This window comes from Meleagris gallopavo, chromosome 11 (genome assembly GCF_000146605.3).
Source record: "Meleagris gallopavo isolate NT-WF06-2002-E0010 breed Aviagen turkey brand Nicholas breeding stock chromosome 11, Turkey_5.1, whole genome shotgun sequence".
Lineage (NCBI taxonomy): Eukaryota > Metazoa > Chordata > Aves > Galliformes > Phasianidae > Meleagris > Meleagris gallopavo.
In genome coordinates this window covers 9,315,593-9,332,674 of record NC_015021.2, presented here as the reverse complement: position 1 = coordinate 9,332,674, position 17,082 = coordinate 9,315,593, and the positions used below count along the sequence as shown (strand labels likewise).

Here is a 17,082-nt window from a genome sequence, read left to right as displayed (position 1 = left end):
CCGCAGCCTTCGCATCACCACCTGTACGTCGGATTCGATCCGCGTTGCGGAGCTGCGGTGCCCCGACACCCGAGAGGGGCAGGGCGGGTGGCACAGGGCATGGCACGCAGCCGCCAGCCCTGAGTGCCCCCTCGGAGCTCAGAGATGGGTGATTCCAGCCCGCCTGCGCTGCGTGCTGAAAACTGCACCGTCACGGCCCTCGTGCAAGGCTGGGCTGGGGATGCGAGATGGGTATCCCAATGAATGTGACTGGGGACAATAGCCCTTCCCTAGGGTTTTTGGCCAGCCTGGGGCAGGTGGAGGTCAGAGAGATGCCACGGCTACCATCCATCCAAATGGAGAAGTGATCCTAGGGGCCGGGCGGCTGGCAGGGACACAAGGCTTTTACATCCACCTGGGAGGGGCGGGTGGCCAGGCCCCGGATGTGTCATGTCACTGAGGTAGTGGGAAGCAGTCCTCAGCTCCATAGGGTGTGACCCCAGGCAGGAGGGAACCCGTGGAGATGTGGGGCAGCAGAACACCCATCGCTTTGTGGTTGATGTCACCTGAACCACAGCATCCTCCAGGGGATGGGTTTCTGTGGAAGGTGGCACGGCGATCCCGCAGCATCCCGATGGGATGGGATGAGAAAGGATGGGAAAGGATGGCTGCAGGGCATCCTGCTGTCACCTTGGTGGGATGGCAGCACGGGGTGTGGCAGCGCCGCCTTGGGTTTATCTAATCCCTTCATCTAATCCCCACTCAATTAATCTTGGCTGATCCCATTAATTGTTGCTCTGTGGCCATCGGGCCGCTCCTGCGATGGAGCTCTGCGGGGAGGGGACGTGTTGGGGACACGACAGCCACGTGAGAGCCTCCCTCCCTGCTTCCCACCCGCTGGACCGCTCCCAGCGGTGCCGGCCGCGCGTTATCGGATTTCTCTCGAAGGCAGCGGATTAAGCAGGCAGTGGCCCCAGGCAGGGGGATTGGGCCGGGAGGGGATGGCAGCAAGGAAATGAAATGGACGGAGCTGCTCCGAGACAGAAAATGGAGCCCGGCGCCTTGGCGTGGCTCTGCGGCAGCTTGTTCTTTCCCTTTGGTCACATTTATTTTTTATATCCCTCGATCCAAGGAAGCAGCAGGATGGGGGATGCAGAGGCGTGTGTGCATCGTGCTCACCGGGCCCAGGGTTCTGCTGGCAATGCGCTGGAAATAGAGCTGAGCGCAGCCTGAGAGCAGGTGCTGGGGCTTGGCATCCAATGGGATGCAATGAGTGGGGTTTTGGTAAGCCCAAACACCCCTGCATTCCTCCTGCAGGGATGCAGTGCACCTTTAACGTGGGCAAAGCATTCCCCCAAGGCAGCACCACACTTGTCATGCCTTCTGGCTGCAGATTTCTCACTGCACCACGCACATACCCACCCTTGGGCAGAGAGTATTGTGGTTTTTGCCTCCCCTTGGGCTAACACCCAAAGGGTTTTAAAGCGGTGCCCTTCTCTCGGGACCATCCTGTGGATTTTCTTCTGCTCTTTCTTCGTTTTCCACAAACTGAGCTGTTCTTTTTCCTTGTGAAAGCCCATCCTGTGTTCAGGGCCCAACACACCGCTCTGGTTTCTGACATCCGAGGAAGCAAAGTGGGGCTGGCGCTCGTCCATTTGCATCTCCCTGGGGCGAGCATCCCAAGGCACTGCCCCTGCTGCTTTCCTGGGGGCCACTGGGGCCTTGCTGGCAGGGATGCCCTTTGCTGCTGAGACCATTGATTGCTGGCTTAGTGAGATGGAGCGGAAAATAGCTATTGAGTGCACAGGGCAGGGCAGTGGCCATCCATGGGGCACTGAGAAACCGCAGTGTTTGAGTGCAATGCCCTCCTCCCACTGTCTGCCCTCGAGTCAAAGGGTTTTCCTCCCTTCTGGGCTGGGGGCTGGAAGCTGTGGGGATGGGCACATGAAGGGCAAAGGGGTGCTCACTCCCTGGGATCAGCACCTCGAGGTGAGACAGCTGCTCTGCCCCCAGCTGCAGGCGCCGTGTCCCCTTCCATCCAAGGGATGCTGCAGGTGGCTGGGTGATGCTCTTGGCTCGTCTCGACTCAGTCAAGGATCATTCCTCCAGCAGGGCCCGGAGGTGGGAGCTCCCCTAACTCCTCCTTCTCACCCCACAGGACAGCTTTGTTAGCAGCACCCATCCCAGCCGGCGCCATGGCGGGAGCGTCCGTCAAAGTGGCGGTGCGCGTGCGGCCCTTCAACTCCCGCGAGATGAGCCGGGAGTCCAAATGCATCATCCAGATGTCAGGAAGCACCACCAGTGAGTACGGCATCGTGAGCCCCCCGTGCACTGCGGGAGCGGGGTTTGCTTGGCTTGCAGGGATCAGAGCAGGGGTTGACACCATGCGACAGTGGGGAAACGGTACTCTGCATCCCTCCCCTTTGGCTCTGGAAGCATGCAGATGGGACAGCACCTAAAATAACTCCCAGCTCCCTGCGTCACCGGCAGAGCAGGAGGTGCCGGTGCCAGCCACCCCCATGGCACGCAGCAACCAGCAAAGGACGCTGCAGCCTGACGTGTGGGGACGTCTGGCAGGTCCCGGTGTGGGCAGTGCAGCTCCCGCCGGCCCTTTGCTGACAGCGAGCTTTTCCTCGCCCGCAGCGTCAGGCGATGAATGAACAAAGCATGGGCTGATCCCACTGGGGGGGCTGTGTGGGGCCGCGCTGCTCCCGGAGTCGTGCTGAGCCCCTCTCGCCGATGGAGTGTGACAGCCTGGGGCACCCCTTGCCCGGCAGTGAGGCCAAAGCTGAATGCGGTTGGTGGGGCGGAAGGTCCTCTCACAGCCTCTCCCCCTCCCCAGGGTCAGCTGCAGAATGGTGTATCGGGGCGGCTCTGCGCTCTGCATAACTCATTCAGCAGAATTCATCACGCCCTGCTGGGTGCAGGGGCAGGGGGATGGGAGCGACAGAGCCAGCCCTTCCTGCAGCCCTTGTTCCCCAATTTTCAGCCCCCCTCCCTCATACTTCTTGGCTCATGGTGACCACCCGCCTGCCAACACTGCTGCTTTGTTCCACTGCAGCATTGCCACGGGGACGGGGACCCCGGCTTCCTTCCCACAGCCCACTGCCATTCCTGAGGGCAGTGTGGCACTGAATGTCCACGGGTTGGGGCTGGAGGAGCCCTGCAGGCACTGCCGCCCATGGTGCTTTTCCAGGTGCTTCCCCACACTGATGTCTGCTCTCTGGGGCTTTAGGCCAACCTGAGGCCTGACGGCTCTGTTGCCATGGCAAAACATAGGGCTTTAAAATATGGGGATTAATTTCATTCTGCTTTGTCCAGTTCAGCACTTATGTGTGGCAAAGATAAGCGACATCTCCAGATGTTCTCCTCCTCCCTCTCTTGTCTGTACCTTTTTCTCCCCATCATAGAATCACAGAGGTTGGAAAAGACCTCCGAGAACATCCAGCACATCCATCCCCTCAGTGGCAAATAACCAGGGTGAAAAAAGAGGCATGGAGAGCATCTCAGCTTTGGGGACGGGACAGGATGGGAGACCCACAGGGCCATGGTGCATTTCCCCATTTCCCAGCCACTGGCCATGCTGGGGCTGTGCTCCCCCCGCCAGCTGGGTGTCTGCAGCTGGGACACACAGAGCTGCTTGGTGCCATCCCCGCTGCTCCCAGCCCTGTGCCCGGCACTGACAGCACTGCGACATGCAGTGTCCTCCCTGTGCCAGCTTCTTCTCACTGTGGGTTTCGGTCCTGACCCCTCCTTTGTCACCTTTGTGGTGACAGGTCAGGGACACGTTGCCAATTCATTACGGCAAAGCCCGTTCCCTAGCGACCCCGCTGTTCATGAGAAGACTTCATCATTAATTTAGGACCTGGGTTGTATCAAGCACAGCAGTGGTTGTGGTGTCCTCATGTTTGCACTGGGTGCTTTTTCACCCCATTCCAAACTTGGAGCACTTGGGGTGATTGTGCCATGTGGGCAGAGCTGCAGGCACCTGTGCGGGGCGGATGGATGGGCAATGGGATGGGGCATCCCACCCTGGGGGACATCCATTGGAATTTGGGCTGAAGAACCCATTGAAATTTGAATTGCAGAACCCACTGGGATTGGGGTTGCAGAACCCACCGTGGTTTGCACAGCCTCCCCCAGCTGTTCAGTAAGCTGTTCAGTAAGCCCCGCAGCAGTGACAGGGAGCACTGTGGTCCCACTGCCACCGCTGCATGCTGGCAGAGCTCTTCTTGGGGGCTGGGTGCCCCATGCTGGGGGCTGTTTCCCTCCCCCCTCCCCACACAGCCCTGCGCATGTTGCAAGGGCATCTCAATGTCAGCGGCGATTGCTGAGCGCTGCGTCCCGTGACTGCCCTCCTGGTTTGGGTTTCTTCTGACGCATCTCTATGAGTGTCGGTTATTTCAGAAGAAAAAAAAAAAAAGCATCATAAACACTCCACCGGGGTGGGAGGGAAGGAAAAAAAAAAAAAAAGGCATCGAGCAAGTGAGAAAGAGAAGTGATGCAGTCTCTAATTTCCATGGCAACATCCTTTTCACCAGGGGATGGGAAAAAGCAGGCTCTTGTTTCTGCTGGCGGTTTAACACAGGGCATTAATCACCCTGCTGCTGCAGGGAGGATAAGGTACCAAAATAAAGCAGCAAGCAGGAGGGGGCTGGGAGCACTGCTCCAAGTCCCCGGGGGTGGCTGTAGGGGATCGGGGCTGTGACCCTGAGCTGTCCACAGTGCAATGGAGCAGGAGGGAGCCCAATAAAAGGAGCTGCTCCCCCTCACTGCGCTCACCCACACAAGGCTTTGTCCTCCTACCTGTCCCCAGTTTCCATCCCAATGGGGATTTAGGAGTGAGCCCATCGCAGCCCACTCGGAGTGTGGGATGTGGTGCTGCCACCTGGTTTCATCACATCTCTCTCTCTCTGCCCCCAGCTATCCTGAACCCGAAGCAGCCCAAAGAGACACCCAAAAGCTTCAGCTTTGACTATTCCTACTGGTCCCACACCACGGTAAGGAGCAGGGGGCCTGAGCCCAGCTGGAGTGGGATGCAGCATGATGACCTCTTTCTCTGATTCCTTCTCTCCTTCCTCCTCTCCGCAGCCTGCAGACATCAATTATGCATCTCAGAAGCAGGTGTACCGTGACATCGGCGAGGAGATGTTGCAGCATGCCTTCGAAGGCTACAACGTCTGCATCTTTGCCTATGGACAGACTGGTGCTGGCAAATCCTACACAATGATGGGGAAGCAGGAGAAGGACCAGCAAGGCATCATCCCACAGGTACTGCCTGGTGAATCATAAAATCATTAAGGTTGGAAAAGACCCCTCAGATCCCCAAGTCCAATCCCAGCCCACCCCACCGTGCCCACTGCCCACATCTCTCAGTGCCACATCTCCGAACACCTCCAGGCACGGTGACTGCCCCACCTCCCTGTGCAGCTGTGCAGTGCCTCACTGCTCTTTCTGAGAAGAAATTCTTCCTAATATCCAACCAGAAAAACTGCCTCACATCTGAGCAGGATGCCCAAGGAAGAAGTCAGAGGGAGGGACAAGTCGGGGAGGTGATCTGTTGGTCAGGGGGACTGCAGAACGTCCCTCTGTCCGGGGCTGAGCATCCCAACTCTTCTCTCTGCAGCTGTGTGAGGACCTCTTCTCCCGAATCAATGACACAACCAATGACAACATGTCCTACTCTGTGGAGGTAGGCACATCTCCTCCTGGGAGTGGGATGCTGGAGGCCTTGCGTGTTGGCCGTGCACCAACACCATTAATTCCAAGTGAAACTCAGAGCCCTGTGCATGCTGTCCCCAGGTGAGCTACATGGAGATCTACTGCGAGCGGGTGAGAGACCTCCTGAACCCCAAGAATAAGGGGAATCTGCGGGTGAGAGAGCATCCCCTCATGGGTCCCTATGTGGAGGACCTTTCCAAGCTGGCCGTGACCTCCTACAATGACATCCAGGACCTGATGGACTCGGGGAACAAGGCCCGGTGAGTGGGGTGCAAGAGAGCACTGGGACTTGACGAGCTTGCAGGCACCTCTAGGGACATCAAGATATTTGTGCATGGGCTGAAGTTGGCTGAAAAGCTTTCCCTGGTGCTGGGGGCAGGGTGAGAGTTTGGTGCCTCTCTGCTTCTCTAGAAAGGAGGCAAGATGTGATCTGTCTTGACTGCCCTGCCCCATAATTGTCCCCAGCATCACTGCTCTGACATCCCCTGCGGAGTGTCATGCCTTCTGTCCTCTCCCCACAGCACGGTGGCTGCCACCAACATGAATGAGACCAGCAGCCGCTCACATGCTGTCTTCAATATCATCTTCACCCAGAAGCGGCATGATGCCGAGACGGACATCACCACTGAGAAGGTGAGAGCAGAGCCCCTGGGAAACCTGAGAGGACACAGCGACGGCTTTTTGTGCCGCTGTTGGCCATGGAGAGCAACTGGGAAGGTGCTGGGTGTTGGGTACCGGTGTGTTGGATTTGTGCCGAGCCTGCTACAGCTGTCGGCTCTGTCTTTGCCTGCAGGTCAGCAAAATCAGCCTGGTGGACCTGGCTGGCAGTGAGCGAGCTGACTCAACCGGCGCAAAGGGCACAAGGCTGAAAGTGAGTGTGGAATGGTGATGGTGCCAGGCCCCTCATTCCCAGGTGTTCCTTCTCCTTTCCCCACACACTGCACTGGAAACTGACATTTTTTGAGTTGCCCAGTGCCAGGTCAAGCAGGATCCACAGGCTCCACTTGGGAGTTGCTGGTTGCCCAGTAAGACCAGCTGCTGTTTTTGCACAGCCTGCACTGGGGCTTCCCCATCCTCCTGGGCTGCTGGGCTTTAGCGCTGCTCTGAAACAGGGCCTAATGATTTGGGCTTTTCTCTCCATCAGGAAGGAGCAAACATCAACAAGTCCTTGACCACACTGGGAAAAGTCATCTCTGCTCTGGCCGAAATGGTAGGTAGCCTGAGCGTGGGTGAACAGCCCCATGGAGCACCCAAATTCCCATCTCCAAGGGAGGTTGGGCACTCAAGCTCTCAGAGGTGAAGCACCCGAGCTCCCATCTCCAAAGCAGGTGCAGAACCTAGACTTCCAGCTCTCAGGGATAGGCAGATACATCCCAACTTATCCTGCACTGCCCAGCCCCCGTGGCTGGAGCCAGCTCGTCTGATAATACTGGCACATTCTTGGGATCCCATGCTGGGTGAAGAGATAGGGAGCAGCTTACTGTCACCTCTCTCCCCCGCTCCTTTCTATTTGCAACAGAGCTAAACAATTTTTCTGCTTTCTTTGCAGGATTCGGGGCCAAATAAGGTGCGTGCTCTGACAGGGCTGGGTGGGTTTGTCTCTTGAGGAATGGAAGTGGGTTGTGTGGTGGTATGAGTTGAGCCCTTTAGGGGTGAGACACTATGGACCCAACTCACACTTCTCTTGTGGGTTAGGCTGATCCCTCAGCATCCTGGTCAATGCATGACTCTTGTTAGACACCTCCTAGTCCTTGCAGTGCGTTTTGCAGGCAGGATCTGAACATTTCAGCAAAAAGGAGAGTAGGCAATCTGACAGCCTGACCTTCTGATCTCTCTCCCCAGAACAAGAAGAAGAAGAAAACAGATTTCATCCCATACCGGGACTCAGTGCTGACCTGGCTGCTAAGGGAGAACCTGGGTGAGGCTGCGAGGCTGTGAGGGGACTGGGGGGCATGGCTTGGGGGGGGGATGGCTGCTGCAGGGACCACAGCTCACTGAAACCCTATGTCTGTCTGAACAGGGGGCAACTCCAGGACGGCCATGGTCGCTGCGCTCAGCCCTGCTGACATCAACTACGATGAGACGCTCAGCACATTAAGGTAGGCTTTGGCAGGAGGTCCGGGGTTGGGTAGGTCTCCAAAGACCAGCTGCTCCCTCGTGCTCTGTGTCCCTTCCCTTCAGCAGAGAGGAGGTGAGGGCTGCCTGCAGACCCCTACAAGAGGGACAATACCCTGCCCTGGGTCCTCTGGCCGAGCCACCCTTCTCAGGGCCCTGTCTCTCCCCAGATACGCCGATCGCGCCAAGCAGATCCGCTGCAATGCTGTCATCAACGAGGACCCCAACAACAAGCTGATCCGGGAGCTGAAGGACGAAGTGGCCCGCCTGCGTGACCTTCTCTATGCCCAGGGGCTCGGGGACATCATTGACAGTAGGTACCGCGCCGCGCGCAGCCAAGCTCTGGGATCTTTGGGGATGCTCCCAAAGCTGCCCCATGTCCTGCTTCACACTCAGACCATCTCATTGCCCACCTCACTGTGAGGAATGGCACGTCCCCTCCTTGTCACCACCCTGCTGGGACATCTGTGACCAGCCCCGCATGTGCCATTCCAGAGCCCTCCTCACCCCACAGTCTGTGTCCCACTGCCTGGGATGATGCTGGGGGCCCCAAGGCCTCTCCTCCCCGTGCTTTCAGGCTGTTGTCAATCCTACCTAGATGAACCCACTCTTGTTCTGTTTTCTTTGTCTTCTTCCCCCCGCTGTCTCTCTCTCTTAGCCCACCCTGCTGCGGGAGGATCCAAATGTGTGTATTGCCTGTACTGGTACTCTGTGTTGCTTCTCTGCTTTGGGTAGGCTGTGCCAAGGAGCATTTGTGCAGCATGGGGAAGGGCTCCCATAGCTGCACCCGGGGCGCTGGCAAAGGGGCAGTGGCAGAGCCCAGTGCTCTCCCATGGGAACAGATGGCACAGGGATATCCCTGCACTGCCATCATGCCCTTCCCTTGTGCGGGTCACACTTAGTGCAGTGTGAGGTCCTGCAAATTCACCTGGTGGAACCTGGTGTTAAAACTCACCACAGGGACCCTTTTCCCCATGCTGTAACTGTGCTTCCCCTTGCTGCTGCTGCTGCTGCTGCTGCTGCTGCTGGGCTGATTGCTGCTTCTGGCACTGCTTCTGAAGGCATGGGCTCTGCTCCCAGGGCCAACTGGTGCCAGGCCGGCATGGTGTGATGTGGGTGGCCTTGGGACACCTCGGAGAATGGTTCTGCTGAGGATCAACCTGGGGGCAGCAGAGGAACAGGGTGAATTCAAGGTGGAGACTTCACCAAGTAAGGGGCTTCTGTCCCCAAGCAGCCAGAGGGTGACACCATCTCTCCTGGTAGTGCCTGGGCAGACGGAATGGTTCTCTCCATAGAAGCTGGCTGGCCCCTAGGAGCAGGGAAGTTGGAGTGGCCAGCATCCCCAGAGAGGGGATGTTGACTCATGTCCACATGGATTGCACAGCAGCAGCAGCTGCAAGCATCCTGCTGGGAGATGAGACCAGCAGCTGGTGGTTGCTGACGCTTGAGGTGCTGAGCTGCAGTAAAGTCTGAACACAGGTCCCTATCTCTTTGTCCCCTTTGTAGTGTGGGGGCTCCTGGCTCTCCTTGCTTTTCCCCAAATTCCCCTCACTCCCAGCCCAGCTCATCTGGGGCCATGGGGCAGGAAGCTACGTGTGCTTGGGCAAGGTGGTTTAGGCACCGTGTCGTCAAAAAGCATCCCCAGAAGCCCAGGAAGGGCTCCCAGACTGCTCCTGAGCTGCTTCTGACAGTGGGCCCAGGGCAATGCTGCTGATCTGCTCTGCCAATGCTCTGCCTTTTTATTTTAATTTCTGCCTTTCTTCTTGCCACTTTTTTTTTTTCCTAACAGCTTTTCTCGTCTCTGTCTTCTTTCTCTCTTCCTTCTTCCTGTCCATGTGTCTTCCCCCTGGCCCATCCCTCTCCTTCCCCACCCGTAGATGTGTCCGACTTTGAGAACAATAATGGCACTATTGGGACAGAGCTGAGCCAACGCCATGACAATCTCTCCACAGTGACCAACGCAATTGCTGGCATCAGCCCCTCTTCCTCCTTGTCGGCTCTCTCCAGCCGCGCAGCCTCTGTTGCCAGCCTCCACGAGCGCATCATGTTTGCTCCAGGCAGCGAAGAGGCTATTGAAAGGCTCAAGGTAGGAGGCTGGCTTGTTGCACCCACTGTTTGCTGGGTGTAGAGAAGGAAAGTTAAGAGCAGCAGCTGAGGGAATTGGGGCTGTGCAGTCTGGAGGATGCTGAATCGTAGCCTCGTCGCCCTACAGCCACTTGAAAGGAGAATGTGTCGGTCTCTTTGCCCAGGTGACAAGTGACAGGCCATGACGAAACAGCCTCAGATTGTGCCAAGGGAGGCTCTCAGACTGGGTGTCAGGAAGAATATCTTCACAGAAGGGTGGTTAGGTGTTGGGCTGGGTCTCCACCCCTGGAGGTGTTGAGGAGCCATGTGGGGTAGCTCCAAGTGCCGTGGCCTAGTGATGGGACATGGCGGGTTGGGTTGGTGGTTGGACTTGGTGACCATGAATGCCTTTTCCAACTGAAATGTCTCTGTCATTGTGATTCTGTGGACGCGGAGCTGCCAGGTGCCCTGGGTGAGAAGTGGGATTGCTGTGGTGGGGCTGGGCTGGAGCTGTTCTTGCTCTGTGAGATGCAGTGAGCGAATGCAGAGCCCATCAAAACCAGGCTGAAAATGGGGCCAGCTCCATGGCTGAGCCCAACCAAATGTCCAAAACACTGAGCCTCCTTCACCCCACCAGGAAACAGAGAAGATCATTGCTGAGCTGAATGAAACATGGGAGGAGAAGCTGCGCAGGACAGAGGCGATCCGGATGGAGAGGTGGGTGGGCTGGGACGGGGGCAGTTTGGTGACTCCCATGGGCTCCAGCTGCGCCTGGTGAGCACGAGGCATCCCCAGGGGGCACGCAGGGAGCAGTGATGGGTGGCTGCCAGAGCTGGTGCAGTATTGACAGGCTCTGCTTCCTGCAGGGAAGCCTTGCTGGCCGAGATGGGGGTGGCCATGAGAGAGGATGGAGGTACCCTGGGTGTTTTCTCTCCAAAAAAGGTAGGATCCTCTAATTCTCCCTGCTAAGCGGGCAGGTGGTACCCATGCAGTTCCCTCCAAGCCTATCTGTGCTGGCCAGCCCCAAGTATTTTCAGGGGGCTCTCAGAGACATTAACTGTTAGCTCTGGAACCTGCAATGCACATTTCGGTGCCAGCCCTGCTCTGTCTATATGCCACGAGTTGCCGCGATAGAAGTGCACAGATAAATAGAAGAGCCATTCCCTGCCACGCAGCACATGGAAGACACAGCCCCCATTCAAGAGACACCGTGGAGCCCTGGTGACAGTTGTGGTGTCAGGCTCCTGGTGTCTGCTGCTAGCACCTGGGGCATTTGATATTGCTGTCAGCCTTCAGAGCTTCCTCGCTTGGAAACGGATGCGCAGGGATATTAAATAGCATTAAATAGCATTTTCTGAGCAAACACTGGCCCTGCCCCAAACAGATCATCTGGCAGTGAGCCCTGCCAGTGCAGTGCTGCAGCTCCTCGCTGCCACCCAAATACCTTATGGGACCGACGGGGTGAGGAGAGCAGGCTCTGCCCCCAACCCCTGCTGGGACACGTAGTGTCAAGTGCTTTGGGACCCTGATGTGACTCTTCTGACAGTTTTCACACCACCGTCTTTGTTTTTCACCTGCCTCAGCCGCTGCCCATTAGGCCCCCTGATGTGTGTGTGGGAAGCGTGGGGGTGTATTCCCCAAAGCAGGTTGGTCCTGAGGTGGCCTTGCTGTGGTGCTCTTGGTGCCAACCTTTTCTTCAGCTCTCTGATTTCTCCAGTTGCTGGTGAGGAACGCTAGCTCCAAAAGCGTGCAAAACATTCTGACTGTGAGCAAAGCACAGCCAGAGCATGTTGCTCTGCTGTACACCATCACTGGGGTGACAATTTGTCCAAATCTTGCAAATCTGGAGCAAAATTGCAAACCAAAAGAGCCTCAGAGTTTCAGACCCAGAGGATCTGGAGGGTATGTTATTCCTGCCAGCCACCATGGAGAACAGTCTATGTTTCTCTTCACCTCCAGCTCTCCTGCCCTGTTTGCTGTGAGCCTCTTGCACCCATCGTGGTTTCTCCAGCTGGGGACACCACTGCATGTGGGGTGCCCACAGGCTGATAGGATATTTATCCTCCTTTTTCTGAGAAACTCAGAGCTAGCTTGTCCCGCTGACAGAAGGTGCAATTGCAGTAGGATGAGACAAGCAGAAATTCTCTCTCATCAAGTGCACAGTGGCCGTGGCTTGTGGGAAGGAAATAATGGGAGGGAGCTGATAGGAGGAAGGACAGAGAATGCAGATGTGGCCACCTCCATTTGAGGACTCCTTGTGCTGGGCCTATTTGCATTCCAAATATTCCCATCAGCCAGGGAAAAGCCACCAAGAACTCAACCCTTGGAAGAGCAAAGTGAGGAGGCTTGGTGGAGGCTCACAATGGAGTCCAGCCCTGGTTTTGTTGGCACTAGGTTGGGTCAGGGTGGCCACAGGACTGGATAGTCATGAAGGCTGAAGGGTGAGGAGCTGGGGGTGAGCTTGGGTTTCACTGTACCCTGGTGACTCCTTCTTGTGTCCCCCAGACGCCCCACTTGGTCAACCTGAATGAAGACCCGCTCATGTCTGAGTGCCTTCTCTACTACATCAAGGACGGGATAACCAGGTGAGGGCCGGGTCTGCTGAGCTTATATGAGCAGTACAGCCACAATGGGTAACATGTATGTCTGTGGCAATCTCATGAGAGATGTTAGTCCTGCTGGTGGTGCAAGTCCAGAGAGTACTTTTGAAGCCCAAAGCAGGATATTTTGGGGCTGGTTTGAGGACAGCTGGCTCGAGCTGCCTTTTCCCCAACAGGGTTGGCCGGGAAGATGCAGAGAAGAGGCAGGACATTGTTCTCAGTGGGCACTTCATCAAGGAAGAGCACTGCCTTTTCCGCAGTGACACGAGGACCAGCGGTGAAGGTACTGATTGTCCTGAGGGGCTCCGTCAGCCCGGGTTCATCCTGGGGTCCTTCCCCGGGCTTGGGGCTTGATGTGAGTTTGGCCAAGCCCTGTTTGTTGCTCATGGTGGGGATATGCCTGGAGTTGCCCCTCAGGCTGCCCCTCCACCTGCCGCTTGTCACGCAGTGATTGTGACCCTGGAGCCTTGTGAAGGCGCTGACACCTACGTGAATGGCAAAAAGGTGACGGAGCCCAGCGTCCTGCGCTCAGGTGGGTCCCCAGGGAATGCTTCTGCCCACAGTTCCATGCACTGCGGCCATCCCTGCCACTAAACTCAAGCTCTCTGTCCCCGCCACAGGAAACCGGATCATCATGGGGAAGAGCCATGTCTTCCGCTTCAACCACCCCGAGCAGGCCCGGCAGGAGCGGGAGCGGACGCCGTGTGCTGAGACACCTGCTGAGCCCGTGGACTGGGCCTTCGCCCAGAGAGAGCTGCTGGAGAAGCAGGGCATCGACATGAAGCAGGAGATGGAGCAGAGGTGGGCATGTGGGGCTGGGAGGAGGGTGAGGGCAGGAGTCCAGCTTGGTCACCTCCATCTTCCCTGCTCCTTCCAGGCTTCAGGAGCTGGAGGACCAGTACCGGCGGGAGAGGGAGGAGGCAAATTACCTTCTGGAGCAGCAGCGACTGGTAGGTGGCCAGGCTTTCTAGGCTGTCCCAGCACCACCATGCCTGGCAGCTGTTTGCATGGGGCAGCTTTGTGCATCTTGGAACGATGACAAATCCATCATCCCATCGTTCCTGGGACTGCTTACCATATGGACATGGAGTGGGGAGAGAAGGGTGATGAAGATTGTATCCTGTGGACTGCATCATCGTTCTTCTCCCTGCTTCCCTTAGGACTATGAGAGCAAACTGGAGGCTCTGCAGAAGCAGATGGATTCTAGATATTACCCTGAAGCCAATGAGGAAGAAGAAGAACCTGAAGATGAAGGTGAGTGCTTGGTGACAAAGGAGAGATGGAAAAGTTTGGGTGGAAGGAGAGGATGAGCTGATGTTTCTGCAGATAGGTTTGGGAGGGGAGCTGGTGTTCTCCAAGCAGCCTCAACTTCACCTCCCTCCTGTCAGCCCATTAGAGGAGATATTAATAAAAAACATCCAGAGAACTGGTAGGAGGAAGGATTTTAGAGTGAAGACCAAAAAACTCCATTGCGACATCTGGCTGCAGAGCCTCTGGGAGCCAGTATGAAGACACTGGGAGCAATTTTGCAATGAGTTTGTCCACTGCTGTGCTCCATCCCCTTCCACTCCTCCTTCTCCCCATGGCAAAGCAGGTGTTGCAGCAGGGCCTGGATGCCTTCCATGGGAAGAAAAGCGCCCAGACACCTCATGCTGCATCCTTCTCCCAGCCTCAGCATCAGGGTGTGTGTGGTGAGCATCCCTCTGTGTCCTTCCCACAGTGCAGTGGACGGAGCGGGAGTTCGAGCTCGCCCTCTGGGCCTTCAGGAAGTGGAAGTGGTACCAATTCACCTCCCTCCGTGACCTGCTCTGGGGCAATGCCATCTTCCTCAAGGAAGCTAACGCCATCAGTGTGGAGCTGAAGAAAAAGGTGGGTGCTGATTGCGAGTGGTGGGTCTCACCATCATGGTGTTGCTGGGTGCTTATTGCTTGGGTTTTTAGGGGACATGTGGCGTTGCTGCTTGCTGCCACAGCAAGTGAGCACAGGGAGCTGTGTGCTGGCAGGGAGCTACGGGGAGAGAGCCCTGAGCAAGCGGCTCCAGCACATCCCTGTCACGCATCTGTGCATGTACCCACACAGTGATGCGGTGATGGCGAGAACCCAGGCTGATGGCACTGTGGTCTTCATGGCTGGATCATCATTCTTCTCTGCCTCCTTCCAGGTGCAGTTTCAGTTCGTCCTCCTGACAGACACGCTGTATTCACCTCTCCCTCCTGACCTGCTGCCTCCCGATGCCGCCAAGGACCGGGAGAAGCGGCCATTTCCCCGCACCATCGTGGCCGTGGAGGTGCAGGACCAGAAGAACGGGGCAACGCATTACTGGACTCTGGAGAAGCTCAGGTAGGGAGGGATGTCTGCACTGGGCAGGCTCAGCAAGAGGGCTCTGCCAGCCCCAGCTGGTTTCTCACCACTGCCCCTTGTGTGCCCACGTCTGCAGGCAGCGCCTGGACTTGATGCGTGAAATGTACGACCGTGCAGCAGAAGTGCCTTCGAGCGTCATCGAGGACTGCGACAACGTGGTGACCGGCGGAGATCCCTTCTACGACCGCTTCCCATGGTTCAGGCTGGTTGGCAGGTGAGCGCTTTGGCTCCTTTGATGTGCAGCCTGGAGGCACAGCATCCCCCCAGGGCAGAGAGCTGCTGTCCTATCGCCACCACAGCCCACACCACAGCCGGTCCCCTCCGGCCTCCTGTGGAGCGGTGCCACCAGGCAGGGGCTGTCAGCCGCCGGTGGAGCGCCGGTGCTGCCGTGCCCACCGCCTATGTGTGTGTGTGCACATCTGTAGGCGTCCGTGTCCAAGCGTCTGTCTGTGCCACCTGTGCCGTGCGTCTCCATGTGCTTCCTGCACGGTGCCGGCAGTGAGGACGGGTGGCCCAACAAGGACACACGGATGTGTGTGCCTTGGAGGCCTCACCTCGTGCCACAGCAGCACCGGCAGTGGGATTTCCCCCTGGTGGGGTGGTGGGGTGTCCCCCAGCCTTGTGTCGTGTGTTCTGTCCCGCTGTGCTGTGCTGCCTGCAAAGCCAGCGCCGGGAATCCCCATGTTTGCACCAGTTTGTTGGGTCTCTCTTTTTTTCCTACATTTTATAGCCAACAGCCATTGGTGGCTCCCTTTAGAGATGCACCGGATGGGCAAGTCTCTATTTCCTGACATCCTTTGGTTTGAGCAGAAAACAAACCAAGCCAAAAAAAAAAACCAAAAACAAACAAAAAAAACAAAGCAAAATCCCTATTCTTGCTCTCTGTTTGGAACAGCTGGTGTTAACCTGTCTTCTATCTTGTTGTACTAACCTTAGTTCAGATATCTCTGGCTGCAACAGCTCTCCTCTTTTCAACACATGCATGAGCGAGCGCATGGCTGATCTCACCCCCTCCCCTACCTTCTCGAACCCCGACTCCGACATCACCGAGCCTGCTGACGAGCAGCACGAGGGGCAGGAGGAGGAGGAGGAGGAGGAGGCGGAGGACCTGGAGGAAGACATCTTTCCGGAGTGCCCGCTGTGTGATGGCCGGGATCCGTTTTACGACCGCTCCCCCCTGTTCAGTTTAGTAGGAAGGTTGGTGAGGTTTTAGGAGAGCATGCTGGGAAGGAACTAGCTCTTTCGCATGAGGGAACTGCTTTCTGGCACGACCCCCACCTCCAGGGCGTCCCGTGGGCGCAGGGGTGGCCGGCGGGTCGGGGCCACCGAGGTAGGGCTGTGACAAACACAGCAGCAAGGGCACAGGGCGAGCGCGAGACCCCTGCTTTGGGCAGCCCCCAAAAACATGAGATCCCCCTGAGTGCCACAGGTCCTGCACTCGGGTTTCCATTCCCAGGAGGCCACCTGTCAGTCGTAGCGAGGACCACAGGTGTGACACCACGAGTGTGAGGCTCTGTGCTTTTGTCCTAGTGGTGCATAGGCCACAACTTTTGCAGCTGTCCCAGTGCAGCAGGGAAAAATGGGGCTCTGCCGGTCGCTGTGAACCCTGGCACCATCTGGTGGGACTCAGGGGGAGCCATGTGAGTGAGATGAGCATGGGATCAGCAGGGGGAGGAGGACTCTTTGGGAAGTGGAGTTTTCTCTGTGCCCCATGCACTGCTTGGGACCATCTCCACGGACTGGCAGCTACAAGCGCAGGGCATGCTCAGGAAGGGCACATAGAGACCCAAGCTGCAGGAATAGGAAGGAAAAAGAGCCTTAATTTCTCCTCCCTGTAAGCCAGGACAGTCCTGGGCTTGGTCACTCCTGGCTTGGAGAAATTGGGGTGGGTTTCTGGGCTCCAACTGTGTCTTCAAACTGTCGCAATCCGCCCATCCCCAAAACGCCCTCGTGACGCAGCAGGATGATGCTGGCCCCTGGCTTCATTGCAGAAGGCTTCCCAAGGGGACAAGGGATGTGTGCTCAGAGCAGGACTCGGAGCCCCCATTCCTGGGACCGTGGGGGTCCGCCCAAGGCAGACCCCCCACTGTGCTGGGGCTGCTTCTCCCTTACCGAGTCCAAGTCTGGGGTGCAAGGAGGAGATGGAGCGGCACAGGCAGAGAGGGAGGAGGTGGGGTAAGAGCCCTGCAGCCTCAGACCGAAAGAGCTGGGTTCTTCCACCCTTTTTTTTTTCTTTTTCTTT

The 17,082-nt window shown here is 57.1% G+C and overlaps 1 protein-coding gene across 5 annotated transcripts; it reads left to right on the top strand.

The window, feature by feature from the left end:
- Positions 1 to 2,123: 2,123 nt before the first annotated feature.
- LOC100543189 (kinesin-like protein KIF1A) lies at positions 2,124 to 16,239 on the top strand. Of its 5 annotated transcripts, none has more exons than XM_019618995.2 (26): positions 2,124 to 2,280; positions 4,903 to 4,979; positions 5,071 to 5,250; positions 5,606 to 5,671; positions 5,782 to 5,960; positions 6,222 to 6,333; positions 6,494 to 6,571; positions 6,845 to 6,910; positions 7,250 to 7,267; positions 7,543 to 7,618; positions 7,721 to 7,799; positions 7,986 to 8,128; positions 8,474 to 8,500; positions 9,693 to 9,901; positions 10,517 to 10,596; positions 10,746 to 10,821; positions 12,385 to 12,464; positions 12,656 to 12,762; positions 12,928 to 13,011; positions 13,100 to 13,280; positions 13,357 to 13,429; positions 13,640 to 13,733; positions 14,200 to 14,348; positions 14,641 to 14,819; positions 14,917 to 15,054; positions 15,777 to 16,239. In XM_019618995.2, the coding sequence occupies exons 1-26, from the start codon at positions 2,175 to 2,177 to the stop codon at positions 16,051 to 16,053; spliced, it is 2,934 nt and encodes a 977-aa protein (XP_019474540.1). In that variant the 5' UTR covers positions 2,124 to 2,174; the 3' UTR covers positions 16,054 to 16,239. The 5 variants fall into 5 exon arrangements, with proteins under 5 accessions (XP_019474540.1, XP_019474541.1, XP_010714821.1 ...); XM_019618996.2 differs by having other exon boundaries at positions 15,801 to 16,237; XM_010716519.3 differs by having other exon boundaries at positions 9,768 to 9,901; positions 15,777 to 16,231.
- The last annotated feature ends 843 nt before the right edge of the window (positions 16,240 to 17,082 follow it).